General features: G+C 39.4%; 2 protein-coding genes across 6 annotated transcripts in view; both read left to right on the top strand.

Moving 5' to 3' along the window:
* The window catches only part of NFYA (nuclear transcription factor Y subunit alpha), a 28,648-nt gene extending 17,519 nt beyond the window's left edge, over positions 1 to 11,129 (top strand). For 3 of the 4 annotated variants that reach the window (XM_053601930.1, XM_053601929.1, XM_053601928.1), the window contains 6 exons: positions 122 to 253; positions 446 to 551; positions 1,818 to 1,984; positions 3,312 to 3,485; positions 4,298 to 4,399; positions 8,598 to 11,129. In XM_053601930.1, the coding sequence (XP_053457905.1) occupies positions 122 to 253; positions 446 to 551; positions 1,818 to 1,984; positions 3,312 to 3,485; positions 4,298 to 4,399; positions 8,598 to 8,651 (735 nt within the window). In that variant the 3' untranslated portion in view covers positions 8,652 to 11,129. The remainder of the gene's footprint in view (positions 1 to 121; positions 254 to 445; positions 552 to 1,817; positions 1,985 to 3,311; positions 3,486 to 4,297; positions 4,400 to 8,597) is intronic. The other variant, XM_053601931.1, reaches the window with a different exon arrangement.
* A 1,188-nt stretch (positions 11,130 to 12,317) lies between these two features.
* Positions 12,318 to 24,276, top strand: part of LOC128594214 (adenylate cyclase type 10-like) — a 50,732-nt gene continuing 38,773 nt past the window's right edge. For both annotated transcript variants that reach the window (XM_053602814.1, XM_053602813.1), the window contains exons 1-8: positions 12,318 to 12,490; positions 13,295 to 13,399; positions 16,872 to 16,910; positions 17,804 to 17,947; positions 22,436 to 22,641; positions 22,937 to 23,027; positions 23,117 to 23,205; positions 23,803 to 23,994. In XM_053602814.1, coding sequence (XP_053458789.1) covers positions 12,334 to 12,490; positions 13,295 to 13,399; positions 16,872 to 16,910; positions 17,804 to 17,947; positions 22,436 to 22,641; positions 22,937 to 23,027; positions 23,117 to 23,205; positions 23,803 to 23,994 — 1,023 coding nt within the window. In that variant the 5' untranslated portion in view covers positions 12,318 to 12,333. The remainder of the gene's footprint in view (positions 12,491 to 13,294; positions 13,400 to 16,871; positions 16,911 to 17,803; positions 17,948 to 22,435; positions 22,642 to 22,936; positions 23,028 to 23,116; positions 23,206 to 23,802; positions 23,995 to 24,276) is intronic.

Here is a 24,276-nt window from a genome sequence, read left to right as displayed (position 1 = left end):
GGACTCCTATGTTTTTCCTCTTAACATTTCCTACTTTTTAAAGAAATTTGGGTAACTGATACTCAAAGACCAAGAGAGACCAGTGTTATTAAGGGGCTCTTTTCTGTGTTCTCTACTGCAGATACAGTTGGTCCCACCTGGACAAATCCAGATCCAGGGTGGGCAAGCTGTGCAGGTACAGGGCCAGCAGGGACAAACCCAGCAAATCATCATCCAGCAGCCCCAGACAGCCGTCACCGCTGGCCAAACTCAGGTAATTCCACTATCTCTGTCAACACAGGAACACAATTATTTTGGAAGAGTCTGATAACTTAGTCAAATGTTTCATGTATAGAAGAAATGGGAAAGAAAACCATAAAAAAATTTTTTTAAAGGACCACATGGTTCTTTTCTTTGTAGATATCTTTAGAATCTGTTGAGTTATGTCATTCATTATTTCCTACAGACACAGCAGCAGATTGCTGTCCAGGGGCAGCAAGTGGCACAGACTGCTGAAGGGCAAACTATTGTCTATCAGCCAGTTAATGCAGATGGCACCATTCTCCAGCAAGGTAAGTATGCACATAAGTTTCCCTGGGATTTCTTGGGGCATCTTTTTTGTGACTTCTTCAGAATTTCAAGGGTGAGCTCTACAACAATATATTTTTTGAACAAAAAAAAATTTATTTTAGCTCTCCATTGATTGTTGGCTTCTTGTCACCATATGTGACAAACACTTATTCTATGTTTAGGGGTTCCTATTGTGGATGTTGAGACTGGCCCCAGGGATTGTGTAACTTTTTAATGCTAGGAATGTTTCTAAATAGAAGATTGGAAATACGAAGTTTTTTTATTGATAAAGATAGAAACACATCAGAAATCGCCATAGACTGTTGTTGCTGCTTGTGTGTTTCTGTTTTTGTTTTTTCCTGGATTGCTTCGTTATTAATTTATTTCGAAAGAGTTTTTAGATGCCTTCTTTATATACAGCACTTTACTAAGAAAGAAGAGATCTCAAAGAGCCTCTAGTAAGAGAGACATGTAAACAAATAAATACTATGCCAGGCCCTTAGAGAAGTGTGCTGTAGGAATAGGTGACATACAAGTAAGGGTTGGGGGGAAGAGTGTTTGAACTGGGCTGGAAGGCTTTTGGAAGCATCTGTTAGATAATTAAATAGTTAAATCAAGAAAGTTAAATCAGATTTCATGACTAAAGATTTGACTTGTGGTTAAAATTTTGTGCTATATGAGATCCAGAGAGTATAGTAACCATCTGTTCTTATACAACTTAGGAGAGGCCTTGAAATGGATTGAGCTGTAACAAGAGCTCAAACAGAATGGTGAACAAATTCCCAAATGCTGCTGTTGATAGTTTGGAGACTTAGAATGCTTGACTTAATTTTAAATTTTAATCCTGCAACTGACTTGTGGTCTGTTTGGGGTAAACAAATTGTAAGTTTATAAAATTTCTGTCCTGAAATGGACCATTCATATATACAAGAGCACTGGATACATCTGTAGTCAGACTGACCCATAGAAAGGGAGGCCTCCAAACTTCCTCAACTTTTAAAAACTGTTACTACAATTCCCAAGGAAGTGTCCATTTCAAGGATAGATTTACTCCAGAGCCAGGTTCTAGACAGTAGAATAGTTTCAGTGGTTGCAATTGTTGGATTATATAAGCAAACCAGTGTGGGAGAGTATCGTTTGTCCCCTTGTGGTTTTTACTGTGGTTTTCTAGGGCCAGTGAGTATGTGCCAGATAGAAGAGGGACTAACTGTGTTCCCTTCTTTCTGTTTTCTGTGCCTGTTTTTTGTTTATGTTTTGTTTTCTTAAAGTTACAGTCCCTGTTTCAGGCATGATCACCATCCCAGCAGCCAGTTTGGCAGGAGCACAGATTGTTCAGACAGGAGCCAATACCAACACAACCAGCAGTGGACAAGGGACTGTTACTGTGACACTACCAGTGGCGGGAAATGTGGTCAATTCAGGGGGAATGGTCATGGTAAGAAAACAGATTTTTCAGCTTGTTATTCTCATGTAATACGTATATATTTTTTCATATATTAATACATAAATCTTTGTCTTTGAAATTTCCTCAGACTTGGAACTTGATGTCTCACGTAAAACTTGTTTATAATGTTGACCTCTTGGGATTGACATCGATCCTTATGGCACTTATAGAGATCTGCTGCCCTATTTCTTTTTGTTTTAATCCCTGGTACAGTGCAGTGGCATCACCATAGCTCACTATAACCTCAAACTACTGAGCTCAAGCAATCCACTTGCCTCCAGCCTCTCAGGTAGCTGGAACTATAGGTATCTGACACAATGCTTGCCTAATTTTTTCAATTTTCATTAATAATAGAGATGGGAATCTCACTCTTGCTCAGGCTGGTCTCAAACTCCTGACCTCAGGCATCCTCCTGCCTCAGCTTCCCATTATAGGCGTGAGCCATGGCACCTGATTGTTATCTATTTTATAATAATATTATGACAAACCATAACTCATTCTGAGTACTTACTATGTGCCATGGGCTATTCTAGGTAGTGGAGATAATAGCAGTGGATAAACAGGTGTAAATATCTGTTTTAATGCAGTTCTATTCAGAATTCAAATAATGAAGGGAAGGAATTAGAGCACGTTGGCTATGGTAGATGAAACGAGAAATAAACTAAAAATTACAAGGATTCTAATTAATAGAGGATCCAAAACGTGTGATATAAATACATTGGGAGGACATAGAAAGGGAATTGGTTGGTGTGCATGAAAGCTAAATCCTCATATGTCAAAATAGAGTGTTAGTACCTAAAATGGATAAACTGATAATTATTAGCAGGGGCTGGGGTATAGGACCCTATTACTTTTTTCCTTACACATATAGTAAGATGTTTTATTTATTTTGTTTTTAATTTGCTTATTTAGAAAAATTAGGATTGAATTATATTGTATATTAACTGTTTTAGTAAATTGTTTCTGTGATTATAGACATTAGTAGCATTTGGTCAATCTAATGTATTGTTAATTTATGGCTACTGTTCCTGACCATTAGATGGCAGCAGACATACCTAGGAACAGATCAGTGTGTGGTGTGTGGGCATAAATTTGGGCATGGTTGTGTTTCTTAGCGTATGCTTCTGAGCCCCCTGCAACATAATTAACAAGGTATTTGTGTAAAGTACAGACCTCTAGGAATTTGCACTTAACCAAGTACCCTATAATAGTTACTTTTTATGCTGTTTAGAAGAAAATAGATTAGCAGGGACCAAGAAACGCTTTCCTTTGTCCATACTTCATGCGCCCAGTGAGCTCTGGTATCCCGTTCACACAGATGGTACCTGGGGCTGGCTCTGTACCTGCTATTCAAAGAATCCCCCTACCTGGAGCAGAGATGCTTGAAGAAGAGCCTCTCTATGTGAATGCCAAACAGTACCACCGTATTCTTAAGAGGAGGCAAGCCCGGGCGAAATTAGAGGCAGAAGGGAAAATTCCAAAGGAAAGACGGGTATGTAAAAATAGCATGGAGAAGGATAGAAAGAGAACAGGAATCGGCTTTTGAAATTATCTTTTATATGGTTTGTTTTCTTGAGTAGCTTCAAACAGTTGATAGCTATTGTCTTTTGTAAAAGTTAACATTAGCTATTGCTATATAAGCTTTGATTATAACAACCACACAAAAAAAAACCTCAATACCTTAAATAAGATTTTATTCTTTTTTTTACATAAAAGAAGTCTAGAGATAAAATTGCCCTAGACTAGCAGCATATTTCCACAGTTCTCAAGATTCTTTCTCCTATCTTACTGCTCTATATTCTTAATCTACTTTTTGTAGTCTGGGGCAACTGCTTGGGCTTCAGCCATGAAGCAAAGGGAACAAGAAAGTTTCCCTTTCAAGGAAACTCCCAGGAAGTTCTGTACTTCTCATTAGCCAAAATTTATTTACCTGGTCACATTTAACCTGCAAATAAAGCTAGGAATTACAGTCTTTTTACTGAGCAGCTATTTGCCCAACTTAAATTTGGCCTGCTATTAGAGCAAAAGGGGAGAGTATATTTTGGGAGGTGTAGGTAGTCTCTGCTCTACTTTTGTTAAAAATTCATTCAGCATTCACATTCTTGTGGTCATTGTATAGAGTGAGCTGGTATCTTATTCACTTACTAGGTGTTTTATCCAAAGTTTTTTTTATCATTAAAAGTTGCAGATGTCCCTTGTAGCTTTGAACACAGTTGTCTTAAACTTTAAAGGATGAAATTTGTAAACTAAATAACTATACTAAATCTGGCCAGTAGTTAAGTGCTTTTATTTCTCTTGTTTTAGAAATACCTGCATGAGTCCCGGCATCGTCATGCCATGGCACGGAAGCGTGGTGAAGGTGGACGATTTTTCTCCCCAAAGGAAAAAGATAGTCCTCATATGCAGGTAAGAAGATTTATACCTTTTCTTCTTCTCTTTATTAAGTTGTATTTTTTTAGATTACAGCCCTCACCAGTGTCCTGTTGCTATTTTCATACTCAGGAACTAATCACATTCTCTGAACTAGATACAGTATTTTATCTCTAGATTCTCTTTGGTTTTGAAACCACTAAAGATTTTTAATCCAATGGCCTTTCTTCCCTCTTCGTCTTTGCAAATTATTACTATTAATTCGTTCTTAAAAATGTCACTTTTCTTAATTTTCAAGGAACAAATTTTGTCTCCTAGTAAGAGTAATGGTAACAGCAGCTAAAACTTATATGAAAGCCATTAGGTTTCAGCATTTACTATAAGCATCTTTTTTCCCCCATTGAATCCTCATAGCACCTTCAAGCCCTAGGAGATAAGAATTATCATCTCTGAATTTACTTGGTCGTCATGGAAAAAAAGAATTAGCTCCATTTTATGGTTGAATCTAAGGCAGGGGTCCTCAAACTATGGCCCGCGGGCCACATGCGGCGGCGTGATTGTATTTGTTCCCATTTTGTTTTTTTACTTCAAAATAAGATATGTGCAGTGTTCACAGGAATTTGTTCATAGTTGTTTTTTTTTTTTTGTTTTAACTATAGTCCGGCCCTCCAACGGTCTGAGGGACAGTGAACTGGCCCCCTGTTTATTTATTTATTTGTTTTAATTGTTGGGGATTCATTGAGGGTACAGTAAGCCAGGTTATACTGATTGCATTTGTTAGGTAAAGTCCCTCTTGCAATCGTGTCTTGCCCCCAAAAGGTGTGGCGCACACCAAGGCCCTGCCCCCGCCCTCCTTCCCTCTCTCTGCTCTTCCTTTCCCTACCCCTCCCTCCTCCTTTCTCTCTGCTCTCCCCTTCCCCCACTCCCACCGTGACCTTAATTGTCATAAATTGTCCTCATAACAAAATTGAGTACATAGGATTCATGCTTCTCCATTCTTGTGATTCTTTACTAAGAATAATGTCTCCAGGGCGGCGCCTGTGGCTCAAAGGGGTAGAGCACCGGTCCCATATGCCGAAGGTGGCGGGTTCAAACCCAGCCCCAGCCAAAAAGAAAAAAGAATAATGTCTTCCAGTTCCATCCAGGTTAACACTAAGGATATAAAGTCTCCATTTTTTTAAATGGCTGAATAGTATTCCATGGTGTATAGTAAACATGGCCCCCTGTTTAAATGAGGACCCCTGATCTAAGGGTTAAAGAGATTTGGTAATTTTCCTGAGATAAAATACTTAGAAAAATAATGCAACTGAAATTCAAACCCAGGTAGTATAGCTCCAGAATTTATAAGGGTTCATCCATCTAATTCCACTAGTCATCTGACAGACATTTCTGAGTCAGTATATCCAAAACAGAACTTTTGATGTGTTTCTCTATTATACATAAGCACACATCTCAATAAGTGACGTGTACACCCACCCAGTTACTAAAGCTAGAGTTATCCAATTCTTGAAGTCTTCACGGTTTTATCTCTGTAATTTGCCAGTTTTATTTTTTCCTTCCCAAGTGATGTCACCTGGCTTCTACTTTTGGCTTGGATTAATAAAATATCTGCCTGACTGGTCTCTCTCTTCTTCTCTTGTCCCCTTCTCATCCGTCCTCCACTTCATAGTCTGATCTTTTTACAGGATATACTTATCATGTCACTGTTCTCTTCAAGCTCCTTCAGCCCCCGCACTCTCCCATTTGCACTTGGACTGAAGTCCAAAGTTCTTAACTGTGGTCAAGCAAGGCCTTGCATTACTCCAGCTCCTGTCTACCTCTAGCTTCCTTTCCTCCCTTTGCTTGTTCTGTGTGATGTTGCTCACTGTCCATCCCATCAGCCATGAGCCTTCATCCTTAAAAATTTCTAGTCTGTAATGCCTTTTGTTGCATATCCCCACCACCACCCCCATCTCTTTCTTATCTTTAGGTCTTATTTTAAATCTAAGAGGCCATTCCTACCCCACCCCATCCAGAGTCTCTCTCTTCTATCTCAATATTTTCTTACATCTTCCTTCTGTCTAGAGTGTAATAATAATTAAATGGTTGTATTTAATTGTTCAAGATTGTTTTCTTCACTAGAATATAAGTTGTGTCAGGGCTAGAGGATTGTCTTGTTCTTTGTTGTATATATTGGACTTAGTGCTATTTAAATAAGTTAGTTGTATTTAAGTACTAACTTAGTTGTGTTTATTAGACTTAGTGTCTAGTTCTGAACAAACTTTCAGTAAATGTTTGTGAAATTAATGGATTCCTCACATATACTGATAGTTCATTTTGCATGAACATCACATTCCACCTGCGCTGTTGCAGTATCTTCTAACATAATCTCCACTCACTGACCTTCTGCAGTATTGCCAGAATAGTCTTTATTAGATAGTATGTTTTTTTAATCCCATCAGTCCCCTGCTCGAAGATACATGCTATTTCCTCATTTCTTAACTGCGTCCAAACTCAAACTATTTCTATATAACCTGTAAGCACCTTTGCCTTATCCCTCTAGAGTCTAAACAATCAAACTGGGTTTCCTAAGTGTCCCTAAAACTTTCCCTTCACCTTCTGAGGATTTTCTGTAAAACCAATTCACCAAAAAAAAGGCATATATAAATTGATGTGAAAGTGTATAGCACAGGTGCATCATAAGAGAGTGATACCCAGTAACCCAGTAAGGTACGGATGATTATAAACCTAATTCATGGGGGAAAGGGAGATGGGAAAGTGTGGATGATTTTAGGGGGTTAATAAATGACTTTTAGGGAAATTTAATGTGTTTAAAGAATGTACTATGGCCTGAAACAAATGTCTTTTAAGCCCACGGTGCAGACTATGGTTTGTGACAAAAGTCTTTTCCAAGTTTGTTGACAAACTTCAATCTTTCTTCCTATGATAGGAGTTCATTTAATGAAAACTCAGGGAAAGGACCAGAAATTGTTTTGTTTTGTTTTGTTTTTTTTCTGTGGCAGGTCCAGACTTTAGGCAGAGGGCAAATTCATCTTATGCTTTGGGAGATAAAGAAGGTTGAGAGATTGGGGGAGGGTGGGTATCAGAGAGACCTTACAGGTTTTTCTTCAGTTAAGCATGTCAGATTACCATATTTTACAGTATCAGTTTTGAGCCCTACCAAGCACCAACAACTGTTTCAGTGCTGTTAATTCTCACTGATAGTGTGAGAACTGCTCGTTTCTCATTGCTATTCAGTCATGCATTGTGAGTGCAGTCCTGCCAACTATAGGAGAGTGTTGTGCTAGGAATTCTTCTAATTCTGTTTGCTAACAATGTAACATTGGTCAGTTTACTTAGCATCTTTTAGCTTTTATCTGTGAAGTGGAACACTGCTGGATACTTAACAGGAATATTGCAGGGATTTCATGCAATAATACCACATTAAGCACCTGCTGAGCACTCTACCTGGTAAGTGGTCAGTAGATGCTAATTGTTCTTGCACATTGTTCAAGACCTAGCCCCAACTGTTCCACCTCCAGGAATTTTTCAGCTTTTCAGATCTTACCTACTGAGGTCTCAGAGCATTGGTATGGAGAAACTAAAGCTGGTTCTTGTGGAGTGTTGCAAAGAGCCTCCAAAGACTAATGCTTGTGTTAACACTGCAGGTCTTAAGTGAGAAGCAGCACATAGACTTTACTGGAAAGATTAAGTGGGAGTCAGCCCTTGCTGGACTCCTGACTTACTTTCTATTCTAACTCTAGTCCAGGCAAATTATCTATCTGGGCTTCAGCTTTGTTTACAAAATGAGCGCATTAAAGTGTGTAGATTCTAATGTTCCTTCCAGCCGCGCTGAGAACTCAGTATTTAAATGCAATGCTCAGAATAGTATTGCAAAAATATGGCATGACATGATTTTTCTTGGTCTTTTTCTTAGCCACCTGAATACCATTAACCCTTAAGTGTGACAGCACAACACAAGATGCTTAGGAAAGAAATATACTAGCAACTGTGAAGTGTTTGGTGGTAGAGTGCCAACCCAGGCTTTAGATTATTTTAAGAGTAAGGTTTTTTGTCTCTTCTTGCATAATGAGGCTGCACTTTAAGCAATATGTACAGACTTAGATGTATTACAGGCCCTTGGTTTAGTCAGCAACTTTGTGTGTGTTCTCTTAAGGATAACCAGTGAGAGTCAGGAGTTCCCTGTTTCTTTCACAAAGGACTTTAATCGTTCTTTTGCCATCTTTGTCTCTAGGATCCAAACCAAGCTGATGAAGAAGCTATGACACAGATAATCCGAGTGTCCTAACCATAGGCCATGTAATGGAACTGATCAAGGTGGGTTCCCTGCCACTGTTTCCCACTGGTCCAGGAAATTGATCATCTCTTCCAATGGGACACAAATGATCACATTCTGCCCTTTTCTACAGGACAGAAACCACTTAGTTTTTAATAAGTGGCTCAGTATTATAATTGCAGCAATGTCTGGCAAATTGAAGTTGCAGCCCTTGTCCTACTTTTCCAGTCAGGACCTATTTCAGACTGTTGAAGACATTGACATTTCATGGATTAAGATGACGTAAGGAGACACATGCCAGCCCAGCAGTACACAAGCACTTACGTTGACTGCTAAAGCCAGCCGGCTACCTCAGCAGGGGAGAACAACTCTCAACCCGACCTCTAGTCAGAGAAGCCACGGCCTTCCCATGGAATCTAAACAGCATCCATCCCTCTGGTCATGGATTTCCGGCTAACTAACTGAATGGACACTTTATATTCCGAGATGACTTCCAGGCAGGGAAGTTCCATCTTGCGATGTGGAAATAATAAATTCTCTGAGATACATTCATCTGATCTGTGGTAATAAGAATTTCTGTCTGCCCAGATGATAGGTTGATACTTTTGGACTCCAACCAAGAAAAAGCTAACTGGGGATAGGATGATAAAAGACTCAAGCACTAAAAATGTACATTGCTAAATCTTTTTTCCTTTTTTAATCTTTGAAAGTGTGGTCTGCTTGTCCCTCTGTTGATGGGTCATCTGGACCATGGTTCTTGCTGTGACTATTTCTAAGACAACTTAGAGGGTATTGGACTTTGGAACTACCTTTCCAAAATAGAGAGAAAAACTATTGTACAACTTTTGTGCTGAAGCGCTGAGGACATCTGTAGTATCTCAAACAGAGAGCCAAACTTGAGATTTTCAATCATAGGCTTTGTGATAACATTTGGGAAATCGTCAACCTAAGAGGAGAGAGAGAGTAGTATGTATGTATACCCATATGTTGTCACGGAGCGTGATTCTCCAGTGGATGGATACCTAGGATGGATCATTAAGAAGAGATTAATTCACATTTACACTAAAACCTTTTAACAAGCACTGAAAGGGAGATGTCCAAGATTTGGTCCTTGACAATTTTTGGAAAGCACTGTTCAATCATGCTGTCCTGGATATTGTCCAGGTGACCTGCTAGGGCTTGAGGTGGATGTTGACGTCACTCTTGCCGCACATTGTGCTGGCCCCAGAGAGTGAACATTCTTCTCATTCTTCCCGTGGCAGCTGATTATTTGGTGCCAGTTTTCATTTGTTTTCCCTTTCTCCATAGGCCTTGCACAGAAGCATTTTTACATTGCATCATATTGTGGGAATAAGCTGCAGAAATAGAAATAGAGATGCCTGCAGGCTCAGGACCTGGGCAGTGGTTCTCAGAATGGGTTGTGCCTCAGAAATTTCTTTTCTAGATGTTGAACCCCGGAAGAACTAAGATATTTCAGAAGAATTTGCTACCTTCTTTGGAAACAAAGGTTTAAATACCAAGGATAAAGACTGGCCTTTTCTTCTTTGATTTCAGTCTAAATATATTAAGAACGGAAAAGAAGAAACAAAAACATCACAAAGGGAAATCATTGTTATGGTAAAAACAGAAGTGCAAAGCTATGCAAAGGAAATAGGAAGTGAAATCTTCCTAGTCTGGGGGATCTAGTATCTGTCTTGGCTTCCAGATGACCAAAGGGCCTATCCTTTGGTAAGCATACTACAAACTTCTGGCTCTTCACAAGTGTTCAGAAAACTCAGTTTTTCAGATGCTAGATACTAAGAACAGTGAGGAATTTGTATACCTTATTTATCTTAGTAGTCCAGGATACAGAGTTCAGAAAGAGATTCATCTGACCTAATTTTTAGTGTTTAAGCCACCAACAGTTCTAAAATGCTATTTATTTGTGTCTATAAGTTTGTACATAGTAATACCCACCTCATTGTTGCTTAATTTGGCAAGGGGGCAGTGAGTTTGAATTTTTGTTTGAAATGAAATGCTTTAGTTGTCATTTTGTCAGATAGCTCATGACCTTCTGTGGTCATTTTAATACCGTAACAGCCCACAAAGTGGGGGCAGGGTATTGATGTTTGGATTTATTCTTTATTTGTTACTAGTTCTTTTACTCATTTTTCTTTGTGACTGTAGTATAACTTCACGGATGCAGAAAGAGTGAATGGATGAATGAATAATTGGTTTAATGCTAGTTATGTCATTTGAGTGCTTTTTTTTTTTTGCAGGATAATTGTAAATGTATATATTTTAATTGCACTGGTACATTGAACATGTCAGTGTCTATACCACTGGACCAACAGCATTTTCTGACTATAGGGTGCCTGATATTAATAATGTCTTGATTTTCCTTTGGGACTCATCCATAAAGAAGTTTTTTTCCCTCCAGTAGTAGGGGAAGAACAGGTGATCACTGATGTCATTGCAATTGTTATTTTTAAAAATAAATTCATAAAAATACTAAAAAGTGATTTGACTTTCGAGGAGTCTATAATCCCTGGGTCCTAGGTTGTTTATGTTGAAATTGTGACCTCCACAGTGTGAAACATCTAGTGTCTGGGACTCTTGGTTTTATTTCCCCTCTCCCCTTAATTTCTTCTTCCTATTTGGCCATTGCACTCACCTATGATTGTATCTTTGGCTACTGACAGTGTTCATCTGAATGTGTTGAAATATTTCCATGAGTAAAATTAGCCCTTTCCTTTATCATCATAACGGCCTTTTAGGTTTTCTTTATTTCTCCAGAAAAAAAAAACAAAACAAGAATACTTTTCTGAGAATGTTAGAAATCCATAGCATGCTTATCCAGTTTTAGGGTCTCCAGTAATATGAGCAACAACCATTGGCAACCTCCAGTGTGTCCTCAGCACACAAAAGAGAGAAAACAGCCCTAGGGGAGCAAGCACTTCCACAGGACAGCAATAGCCCTGTCCTGCCAGATAAAAGAAAGAACTCTTAATAACAATTAAGGAAAAGGACTGACAGCTTCAACAACCTTAGGGTAAAGGTGTTTTAAAAAAAAAAAATTCTGAGTTTGCTTTAGTCAGATTTATGCCAGGGAACCTGTTCTTAGCAAATTAAGAGATGACTCAAGATTCTACTCTGGTGATAAGGGAGGCACTACTGATTTTTATCCCGTTTGATCTGCTTTACAGTTGAAGCGCCTTCCACATTGCAGGGAGATTGTACTTTTTTTGAGAGAGTCTTACTATGTCGCCCTCGGTAGAGTACGGTGGCGTCACAGCTCACAGCAACTTCAGACTCGGGCTCAAGCGATTCTCTTGCTTCAGCCTCCCAAGTAGCTGAGACGATAGGCGCCCACCACAACGCCGGGCAATTTTTTTTGTCGCCCCGAACCGGGTTCGAACCAGCCAGCCCCAATGTATGTGGCTGGCGCCCCAAAGACTGAGCTGTGGGCGCCGAGCCGGCAAGGACATCGTAAACGACACCCCTACTTGTTCCAGAGCGCCGCCTGCCCCCACTCCCGCACCCCCCTCCGGAAGTCAGCGGGGCGGAGGCTGCGGGAAGCGGGTGGGGTGGGGCCACAGTCGCTTCCGATTGGCGTTTCTCCGAGGAAGCCTGCACGGATTGGTCGGCGGTGTGGACTGGCTGCTACGCTGATGGTCCCTGTTTCCGGTTGCTGGGCGCGCAGCCCGCCGCCGCTATGGCGACCGGCGAGCGGGAGGCGGCGCCGCCTCTCTGGCCAGTGGAGGCCCGCTTGGCGGCGCTGCTTCCCGACCTACTGGTCTTCAGGAAGCCCCGGGGATCGGAACCCGAGCTCGCCACGGCCGAGGGCGTCCTCTTAGGCGTCCACGTAACGGGTGAGGCCCGGGAGTCACGTCGGGCTTCTGGCCTGCCAGAGGGGCAGCCGTTGGGCCTAAGCTCCTGGAGGCCGAGGCGGTTACAGGCCTGGCCTCCGGGAGAGCGAAGGAGGCTTTAACTGTGCCCCGCGGCCTCGGGAAACTCCAGGGTCTTCATTTTCAGAGCGAGAGACACCTTTGGGGATGAACTGGTTTAGCCCCTGAGCTCGCTTCAGAGATGATGAAACTGAGACTGAACCGAGTTTCCTCCTGACCACGAGTATTTCCCATTATGTGTCTGCTTTGTCTAATTATTTTATTCCTTCCATTAATTCATTTTTGGGTCCACTAAGTGCGCGCCCACCGTTCTAGACGTCAGCACCCACTTTGAGAGCTTTTAAATTAACAGATTCTTAAAGGAGTTTATTGCATGTGTCGTAGATATGACGGTGGGTAATACCCTGTCCTCACTACATAAATTCTCCAGAAAGCTTTAAACCATTTCCCTTGTCTCTGGGCAAGGTTTCTCTGTCCCACTCATGAGGGGAAACCCTAGGTTCCCTTGGCAGGGAGCCTGAAAGGGTCGGAGATGGTGGAAGGGGGTTTGATACCCGGCTTCAGATGAAAAGAGCAGGGCGCTGTGGGTAAATTCACCGTTGGCAGCGGCAACCAGCCCAAGAAGTTCCTAAGGGACACCGTGTTAATGTATAAAGGCATTACTTAGTTCCAAGGGATTCTGCTTTTCCACTAGCCTGATGTGTTGAGGGAAAAGAGCCTAAAATTTTAGGATTTGTAGCTAACAGTAATTTTTGCTTTATTGGTCAGGGTTTACAGCATTAATGGACAGGTTCAGCCTGACCTGCAAGTCGGAACATGACATGGACAAACTGGCCCACATCTTCAGTTATTACATTAGTGACATCGTGGAGCGTGAGTGATTGTTATAGGGGAACAAGGAGGTGTGATGCTGGGCCCCTGAGGGGAAGAGAAGGGGACCTAGGGTGTTTTAAAACTGGTGCTAAAGGATCATTTATTCCTGTAGTATGGCTCATCTTTGGTTCCTTCAGGTTACCATTGACAAGCTAGATCTTTACCTCTATCTGCCATTCTACCCAGTCTGACATACCACTTTTCAGAAGGGGAGAAAAGGCTAATTTTAATTTGTATTTTGCTTATTTATGTTTTATTTCAAAATAAAATATTCCTTAAGCTGTTTCTTCTAACAGTATCATGCCTCACATGTAAATATCAGATAATAATGTACAAAGTACCTTTCCATTCTATTATTGCATTTTCATTCCATGAGAAATAGGTGTTTTCTCTATTTTCTGCCATGTATTAAGTTTTTGAATAGCTGCTTAATGTCAGATATCTTAGAAAAAAACTATGTAGTAAATACATTTTGAGTACCTACTCAGTGACATGCATTGTAATAGGTGCAGGGAACAAAAACCCACTCTTGAGCTTTTTAGTTATATTTACTTAAACAGAAATTACTCTGGCACTATTCCTTTTAGTATGTATATAACATTCTCAATACTTTACTGATAGTGCCTGGTACAATTATATCCATCATTCTGCAATTCACCAAAATAATTAAATACTCTGTACCCTTTTCTTTAGGAATTTGATTATTTGACTCATTTTTTCCCCCTGAGGAACAAGTATAAAAGGTCTTTCACGTTTTCTGGTTTGGATGAAAAGGAAAATAAAAAAAATATTTATTGAAAACCATTATATTGTAATATCAGGTATTACTGGGTACTAGAAACAGAGAAAAGGAACACGCAGTACCTGCCTTCATGGAGTTTCCATTTTAGTGTGATAATAAATAATTATAGATTATACTCTTAAGAAAATAAACATTGTGTGGTGATAAGAAATAATTGTAGGGTGAGGGAGTTTCTGTATGAGACAAAATGGTCATTGGAGACTCCTCTAGTATTTAAGCTGAGACATGAAGGATGAGGGGAACACCTTGAGAAGAGCTAGAGGTAAAGCATTTCAGACAAAAGAACACCAAGTACAAAGGTTCTGAGACAGGAGAAATCTTGGCATGTTACAAGAACCTTCAGAAGGCCAGTGTGGCAAGAGCATAGCTGACAGGATGAAGAGTGGCTTGAGATGAGGTTGGAGGAAGGAAGCCATTGGATATCAAGCTCTGTAGTCCATAATAAGGAGTTTGAATTTTATATTTTTATAGAAAGGCAAATTTGGAAGGTTCTGGCAGAGTAATGATATGATCTGATTTACACCTCTTAAAGCTCATTTTGGCTGCCTCTTGGAGATTGGATTAGAATATGGTAGTGGAGGTGAATGGTAAGAATAGAAGCTGGAAGAGGTAATTGGAATAGTCCTGTAGAGATGATAGGGATTTGGGCTAGGCCAGTGGTTCTCAACCTCAGCTACACCTTACATAACTACTTGGGAAACTTTTTTTTTTTTTTTTTTGTAGAGACAGAGTCTCACTGTACCGCCCTCTGGTAGAGTGCCATGGCGTCACACAGCTCACAGCAACCTCCAACTCCTGGGCTTAAGCGATTCTCCTGCCTCAGCCTCCAGAGCAGCTGGGACTACAGACGCCCCCCACAACGCCCGGCTATTTTTTGGTTGCAGTTCAGCCAGGGCTGGGTCTGAACCCGCCACCCTCGGTATATGGGGCCGGCGCCCTACCGACTGAGCCACAGGCACCTCCCGGGAAACTTTTTTTTTTGTAGAGACAGAGTCTCACTGTACCGCCCTCGGGTAGAGTGCCGTGGCATCACGGCTCAAGCAACCTCTAACTCTTGGGCTTACGCGATTCTCTTGCCTCAGCCTCCCGAGCAGCTGGAACTACAGGTGCGCACCACAACCCCCGGCTATTTTTCTGTTGCAATTTGGCCGGGGCTGGGTCCGAACCCGCCACCCTCGGCATATGGGGCCGGTGCCCTACTCACTGAGCCACAGGCGCTGCCCTTGGGAAACTTTTAAAAGTATTTTTTTCCTTTTATTTTTTAAACACTATATCTTGCTGTGTTTCTAAGACTCCTAGGTTCACATAGTCCTCCTGCTTGAGCCTCCCAAGTAGCTGAGGTTACAAGCATGTGTTACTATGTCCAGCTAAAACTCTTAATGCCTAGGATTCACACACCATTTAAATCAGAATTGGGGGATGGGGGGGGCAGGAATGAAAGGCTTTTTAAAAGTTTCACAGCAATTCTAATATTCTATCAAGACTGAAGCCTGTTGGTGTAGAGATATGGTAATGGAGCTGTGTGTGAATGAATAATTTGAAATATATTTTTTAGGTGCAACAGATAGGAGTTGCTGATGTATGAATTTCAGTGGGAAGTGGTGAGAAAAAGGACTGTCACCACTTTTTTGGCTTTGGGGCTTGTATAAATGAGTTGATAGTGTCATTTGGCAAGATTGGAAAGACTAGGCTTTGAGAAAGAAAATCAAGAGTTTGAATTATGTTGAGTTTTGGACACTAATAAGTCATTCAAATCAAGAAGTCAAATTAGGAGCTATGGTTGAACCTAGAGCTGAGAGAATAGATTTCTGTCAGAGATGAAAATGTGAGTTGATGGCATAAAGATGAAACTTGAAGTTAAGAAGTCATTAAGTTTATATTGGGACAGTATAAAGAGAAGCAACCTTAGACTGAGTCTTGAGGCACACCCGAGGAGGATAAATAGGAAGAAAGGACTTATAAGTGAGACTGTAAAACAGTGAGGTAGGATATTGTGTTCCTGTCTAGAGGGTATGAGTAACTGGATTGAAAATGAAAGCTGTCAAGTACAATAAGATCAGAAAAATAATTGAATTTTCCAAAATGGATACTGTTGGTGATCTTGATAATTTTAGTGGAGTGATGGAAGTCAGATTGGAGTGAACTGAGAAGAATGGTAGAGAAAACATTTAAAGGGAAAAAAATAAATGGGAGATGAGGAAAGTATATATAGCCAATTCTGAGTATTTTTTTGTTTTTTGTTTTTTGCTATGAATATAGCAGAAAAATGGAGCTATTGGGAAGGGTTTAAAAGGTAGTATCAAGAACAAATGGGTTATTTTTGTTGTGTTTGTTTTTTAAGTTATTGATGAGACTTATCCAATAGAGAAAAGATTAAGAAGAGTGAAGTCCTTGATAAAGTGAGAGAGGATAAGATCCTTAGCACAAATAGGGTGACTTTGAAGGTAACAGGAATACTTCTTCCATTTTAGAAAAGATGTGTATAAGTACAGATAGATTTTAGGAGGAAGTAGGATCCCAAGGGGCCTGAGTCCTGTCATGAGCAAACAGACAAGAAAAAGAAGAGGAAAAATTTGGTAGGCCATTCTTTCGACTATGTATGATTCTGCCATGATGCGGTAAATCACTGCTTTTAACTCATTTTCCTCTCTCTTCCTTACTGGATTTCAGATGTGCTCTGTTTTGGAGGAGATATCCTAAATATTACAGGTATTTTTCGGTTTTTCTGAATATTTAAATAACTAGACTGAGAAAAACTATATTTAGGTGGAATTTGGCATATATGTTTATTCAGCATTATTTGTGTATTCAATAGGTTGTACTGGCCCCTGGGATATAAAAATAAGGAAGACATGGAACCTTGGTGTGTGCCACACCTTCTGGGGGCAAGACATGATTGCAAGATGGACTTTACCTAACAAATGCAATCAGTGTAACCTGGCTTATTGTACCCTCAATGAATCCCCAACAATAAAAAAAAAAAGAAAAGAAAAAAAAATAAGGAAGACATAGTCTTTGCCTCAAATCTAATAGAAAAGCTTTGTCCAAATTAGACTCATACATGCTCTAATCTTATTTAGATTAACTGACAAGAAGTAAATGCCTGTATAGCATTCTTTAGAAAACCAATGAGAAACTTAGTCATTAATAGCAGAAGCTAAGCATGAGGGAGGGAGAAGTCAAGAGTTTCCTATCTGGAGAACTATTACAATTATTAATGGCTATATATACCCCAGAGTTGGCCTCTTTTGTTATTTAAACTTAATAAAACCAAGACTTGAACATGAGCCTATGTTTTGTGAAACTTTTGCTAGTACACTTTCTCTTCTATTAAGTGTACCAGGAGAGGAAAGATTACCAAAAATATGTTTAGGAACATTTCAGCTTCTATCTGGTCCGTATTTGTGTACTGAGTGGTTTTGAGGATCAGAAAATGGTTTAAAGCAGCACAGTGTATGTAGAAATGAAACCCTGCCTCACACTTTGCCTGATATGCACACTGGATTAAGTTGATCTTCTACATTATAGTGGACTTTTCCTTAGACCAAACACGTCTAAATATTTGGCATCTATCAAAACCAGCCTGTTTTATGTCTCTACAGGGAATGTGCTCCTGGCACTCTGGACAGTGGAACAAAAACAATTGAGTGACATCATTACTCTGGTGGCAAGATGCAGTCTAGAGATACAGGAGAAATTTGGAATTTACCATACCAGAGAAGGCCAGGACTTACAGTTAAAGATAGGTAGTAGCTCCTAAAAAGTGATTCAACTGGGGGGAAATATATATATTACAAAAGATAAATGGCAAACTGGGGGAGGGGGAAATATTTGCAACTCATAATAGACAAAGGATGAATTGCTATAATATAGAAAGAACACCTAGAAATTCAGAAAAAACATTCTAAGAAAAATGGACAAAGGTCATAAATAGTATATAAACAAAGAAAAAATACATGTCTTTTAACATGTAAAAAAGACGGTCAATTTCATAATAAAAACGCCAATTGAAAGCATACTCAGATACTTTCTTACCTGTAGATAGGCAGAAATTCAGATACTGGACATTACGCTCTTTGATGAGTCTATGAGAGATGAGCCTTCTCATACGGGGAGAGTGAACTAGGGTGTGATTTATATGAATTCCACATGCATACTATCTATAAAAATGCAGCTATTCTTTAACCCAGCAATCCCACCTCTGGACATTTATACTGTAAGTTTGCCTGCACATGTCTAAAATAGCATACGTACAAGATTATTGACTGCAATATAGTTTGTAATGAAAGATTGAAAACAATCCATCGATAGGAGACTGATTAAATATCTACTCAATGATATTCTCTGCAACTTTAAAAAAATAAGGTATTCTGATACATGGTAATGTTTCCAAAATATAGTTAAGCAAAAAATGTAAGATGCAAAACACTGTGTTTAGTATGCTACCTTTTTGTGTGTAAGGAGGGAAAATGATTTTTATTATTTTTTGTATTTGTATAAAGAAATGCTGGAAAGATATACACAAAACTAATAATAATTTTTCCGGTAAAGGAAAAATAATGTAAATGGGTACGTGGGTGGAAGCAATGCTTTTTAATATGTATTCTTTGTATAGTTTAGCTTTTGAACTATATTATTACTTGACATAATAAAAAATATAATGCAAAATAATAAAAATGTAAATCTTCACACAGAGGCCAAAGTGTCACCAATGGCAAAGTCAGGATTAGAAGGGAAGCTCAGGGCGGCGCCTGTGGCTCAGTGAGCAGGGCGCCTGCCCCATATACCGAGGGTGGTGGGTTCAAACCTGGCCCGGCCAAACTGCAACAAAAAAATAGCCGGGCGTTGTGGCGGGCGCCTGTAGTCCCAGCTACTCTGGAGGCTGAGGCAGGAGAATCGCCTAAGCCCAGGAGTTGGGGGTTGCTGTGAGCTGTGTGACGCCACGGCACTCTACCGAGGGCAATAAAGTGAAACTCTATCTCTACAAAAAAAAAAAAAAAAAGAAGGGAAGCTCATTAGACAATTTCTTCACAGGGCTCTAGAAACCTCAAGAGGTTTCTGAATTAAGGGCAAAAGTTGACTCCAGCTATTTTTGTCTTGAATAGTAGAGAAGAAACTTACTCTGTTTTACATGACCTCTCTTCTGACTTCCTTTTTGGTTCTTTTGGTTTTTGTTTTATTGAGGATTATTGGTACTGTACATAGACATATACTTTGAAACCATCACCACAATAAAGAGAATGAACTTATCTATCACAAAAGTTCTTCTCTGTTCCTTTGCACGCTCTTTTTCCCACTATTCTCCCTCCCTCCCCATGCAACCACTGATCTCCTTTCTGTCACTAGATACTGTTTTGCATTTCTGAGAGTATTACATTACTGGAATCATACAATATGTATTTTTTGGCTACTTTCATTCAGTACAATTACTTTGAGATTCATCTATTTTGTAGCTTGTGTCAACAGTTCCCTTCTTTTTATTGCTGAGTAGTATTCTATTATATAGCTATACAGTACATGGCTATAAATGAGCTTATCCACTCATTGGCACTCAAGCTATGCCAGTTTGGGCTACAAATAAAGCTGTTACGAACATTTATATACAATTCTTTGTATGGTTATGTGCTTTCATTTATTTTCCACCTAGTAGTAGAAGGGACAGGATGGGTCATATGGCATATTTATCAATTGAAAAATTGTCCATCTGTTTGCCAAAGTGGTTATACCAATTTACATTCCCAGCAGCAGTGGCTTTCTCCGTGTTCTTGTTAGCATCTGTTACTTCTGTTTGAAGAACTTCTTTAATGCTTCTCATAGTATTGGTTTGTTGGAGATGTATTAGTCTTGCTTTTATGTGGTTGAAAAGTCTTTATTTCATGCCTGTTTTTACAAGGTATATTCACTAGAGTTCCAGGTTGACTTTTTTCCTCTTACATGAAAGCTGTTTCACTGTCTTCTAACATGCAATGTTTTCAACAAAAATTTGCATTCATCTTTGTCTTTTTTTCTTCTATATGATGTCTTGCCCCCCACCCCTCTGGCCATTTTTAAGTTTCTTTGGTTTGGGGTAATGTGATTATGATATGGTTTTTATATGGTTTTCTTCATTTGTCTTCTGCCTGGAGTTCATGAACTTCCTAGGTTTTAGGGGTTTTTGCAAATTTGGGAAATGTTCTATCATTATTTCTTCAAGTAATTTTTTTCTGTCCCCCCTTCTCTAATTACCCACATATTTGGCTGCTTGGAATTGTCCCAGACTCACTGATACTGTGTTCATTGTTTGTTTTTCTGTCTTTTCTCCCTATTTGGGATAACTTTTATTGCCATGTCTTCAAGTTTACAAACCTTTTCTTTTTCAGTGTCAAATTTGCCTTTGATCCTATGTAGTAGTATACTTTTAAGCTCAGACATGGTAGTTTCTATCCTACACTTGATCTTAGCGAAAAGGCCGAGAAGCGATGGTAGTTTCTATCCTTACAAGTTTGATTTGGGTCTTTTGAAAATATCCTCCATGTCTCTACTTATTTTTTCTAGGTTTTTGAATTTATGGAATACAGTTATATAATAGCACTTTTAATGTTCTTGCATATTAATTCTGTCATCTGTATTATTCTGCATCAGACTCGATTGATTTTTTTCTTCTCATGAGTCTTAACTTTCTTTCTTTGAATGCTAATGGTTTTTTATGGGTGCCAGACATTATGACATTTACTTATTTCTATAAGTATTCTACAGCTTAATTCTAAGATGTGATTAACCTAATCCTTTCAGGAATTGCTTTTAAACTTTGTTGGGTAGGACCAGAGCCATGTTTCATCTAGGGCTATTTTTGTTTCATTCCTGAAGCAAAACTCTTCTGAGTATAGGCAGTCCCCAGGTTACAAGCAAGATAGGTTTTGCAGGTTTGTTCTTAAGTTGAATTGGATGCAAGTTGGAACAGGTACATTTACCTATTTCCTGTAATAGCCTCCAGTCATACATGTGGGTCATATGTTAATCGGATGTTTATAACTCAGTGACTTATTCTAATAGCCTTTATTCCTAAGTGTGAGTTGTATGTAAGTCAGATGTTTATAACTCAGGGACTGCCTATTCTATACCTGATAACTTATGAATTAAGTTTGACAGTTTGACTAGTAGAAACAGGTACTTCTCCCAGCCCTATGTGACATCAAAGATTATGCCTTTGAATCTTTTCAGGTGGCTCTTTCCCCAACCTTAATCTGGTTTCCTCAGACTCATACACTTAAGATCTCTAAGGACTCTAAATACAGATCTCTGGAATTTTCACTCTGTATGTTTCTATGTTCTCTAGTACCTTTCACAATACCCTGTAAACTCTAGCCACAAAGGCCTCCTCAGACTATGTCTTCTCAACATGGAGTCTTCTGCGCTGCACTAGGCTTACCCTCCTTGAGATGTGGGGTGGAAACTCTATAAGCAGTAAGGTGGCATGTCAGAGTTCACCTTATTTATTTTCCATTTATCAGGAATTACTATCCTTTACTACCTGATGTCCAATATTTTGAAAGCCATTTTCTCATATATGTTCTCAGTTCCTTAGTTGTTTCATGCATTGAGATAAATTCTCTGTTATTCCATATTGGCTGAAATTGTCTTTGCCATTCTTTTAAAATTGTTTTTTTTCGTCATTCTTAGCTTGGATTAGGTTGCTTAGCTAAGGGTGTATTTCTCTTGGTTATAGTTACTTTTTTCCTGACAAGCAAACCAACTTTTCAGCTATATTAGCAGTAAGAAATTTCTCAAGGCCAAAAAAATAGAAAGTAGAAATAAAACTGTATACCAAGACCCCTTTCTGGTGAAATACCAGTTGTCTGTTCACTCAATCCTGGTTACATGTGAGAAGAAATGGTGTGATCACTGTAGTAGCAGTTGCTGAGTATAATCATCTGGTCTTCTGCCTGAGTTCTCTGCTATTAGGATCTAGCTGCCCATTAGAAGAGCAATTTAGAGACAAGACAGTTGTAGGCCTACCATCTCTTGTTTCTTCTTCCATACAACCTAGGCTTGTATGAATGTCTCTCGGTATATTTAAGAGGAGGAAATTGGGGGCAAGGTATTTTTAAAGATGAGCTTACCTAAGACTTCTGCAGTAGAGAGCAGTGACAAGATTGTCATGATGCATACAGCCATGTGGGGATTCCAGACACTGCCCCTTGCATAGTTTCCCAATTGAGTTTGGCTATTCTCTACTTGTCTTCTTTTCTGGATAGGTCTGTCTGCAGGTCGGATTTCCCAGGTTATAGTTGGAGATGAACAGCACCAATACCTCTTGGTGATTGGGCGGGATGTAGATGATGTCCAGTTAGCTCAGCATTTGGCTCAAGCAAATGAGATTGTCCTGTCTTGGAACTGCTGGAAGCTCTGTGAGCAGTACATGTTTGAAGTGGAAATCATGAGGGAAGATGAAGCTGTGAAGGTAGGAGCTGACCTCATCCACTGCGCGTCCTAACAAACCTTCCTACTGCACAGGAAAGGGTGCTCACAAGCAGTACTCCATTGGTGTTCACATATTGCCTGACCAAACCAACAACCACTGCAACTAGTTTGGAGGGAGGCTGGGGATATTCTCCCAGGAAGATAGATAAGAGAACAGCAAGCCTGGGAAGATGAAGGGTGAACAAGGGAGAGAGAGTCCTCAGCCCCTCTGGTAAGGGACCCAAGATAATCCAGTTGGTCTGTGGGCACAGAATTGAGCAGTTTGTTTTCTGCAGTTAAGAGATATGCGGATCATTGACCCATTTGATTTTGATGAGCATTTTGACAAGTGCCTCGATTATCTGCCACATTACCGTACAAGTGCTGGTAAGTTACTTTGTCCTTTTCTACCTAAGCCCAAAATTTTAAGATTAACATTCCACATGGTTAGAGACAATTCTTTTTTATTTTCTCAGAGACTCTAAGAACTGCACTGGAGTTGGATCCAGACTCTGCACTTGAGCAAACACTGCGGAAGCACATTATGAAAAGCCTTTTAAAGAAGGTTATTTCTTAGTTCTTGAGTGTGTAGACTGTGTTTTTGCAAACAGGTGTTCATTTATATGTGACGTCCTTTTTATATTGATCCAGTTCATCTCTTGCTCCCCATTGTAATCACAGCAGATTTCCCCATTTGCATCAATACAATTACTGTGATAAATTGTCTTAAACCTTTAGATTTCTCAGTTCTCAAAAGTAAAAGCCATATTTGTATTTCAGTTATTCCTTTAAGAACTTAGTTACTGTAAGCAAAGTATAGAGTGTATGCTTGGTAAATGTGGTAGATTGACTTTATATATATATATATGAATATACGTAAATTCCTTAGTAAGCAGTATAATGACTAATGAAGTTGAACATGTCAAACTAACTCTTAGAAAATATAAAAACCTGACAAATTTCATCAGCGTATTTGGTTTAAAGTCAATAGTTTTAACTCCAAGTGTACTCTATGCCACTTTAACCTGAATTTTCTTTTAAATTTTTGCCTGACACCCATAAATTGTTTTCTCATACTCATCATAAAATGCAGAATTAAAATGCCTGAACATGATACTGAGAGTTGAAGACACAGGCACGGTAACCTGCTGTGTCTTTCTAGATTGATGAAGGCCACCCAGTGGAGTATGTGTCTGAATTCCGTACAGTAACTATGGTTTTGGTCAGCCTAGAATTTCACAAGACAGCGTGGATATTGCATTTGTGTCATCTTATCCAGGAGGCTGCCTTGTACATCTCTACAGTCATTGAGAAAGGAGGTGGCCAGCTGAGTCGGATCTTTATGTTTGAGAAAGTAAGTTTAAGGGAACTTAATACATCATCATTACAAGGTGAATGAGGAATAATAGTGTTACATGTTTATCTATAGTTTATCTCCCACATAATACAAGCATAAGTCACATATCCAATTATTATGTAAACAATCTATTACATATATCACATTAAACTTCAACTAATATTAGTTAAGGAATGGATGTTCAAGTTAATTTAATTTTCAGGATTACTGAAGATATAGATGGATATCTATATAACTTCATTAGTCATTATATCTATAGATGGAGAGTAATTTTCTGGT

The sequence above is a fragment of the Nycticebus coucang genome, chromosome 9 (genome assembly GCF_027406575.1).
Source record: "Nycticebus coucang isolate mNycCou1 chromosome 9, mNycCou1.pri, whole genome shotgun sequence".
NCBI classification, from domain to species: Eukaryota; Metazoa; Chordata; class Mammalia; order Primates; family Lorisidae; genus Nycticebus; species Nycticebus coucang.
This window is presented reverse-complemented; position numbering and strand designations above follow the sequence as displayed.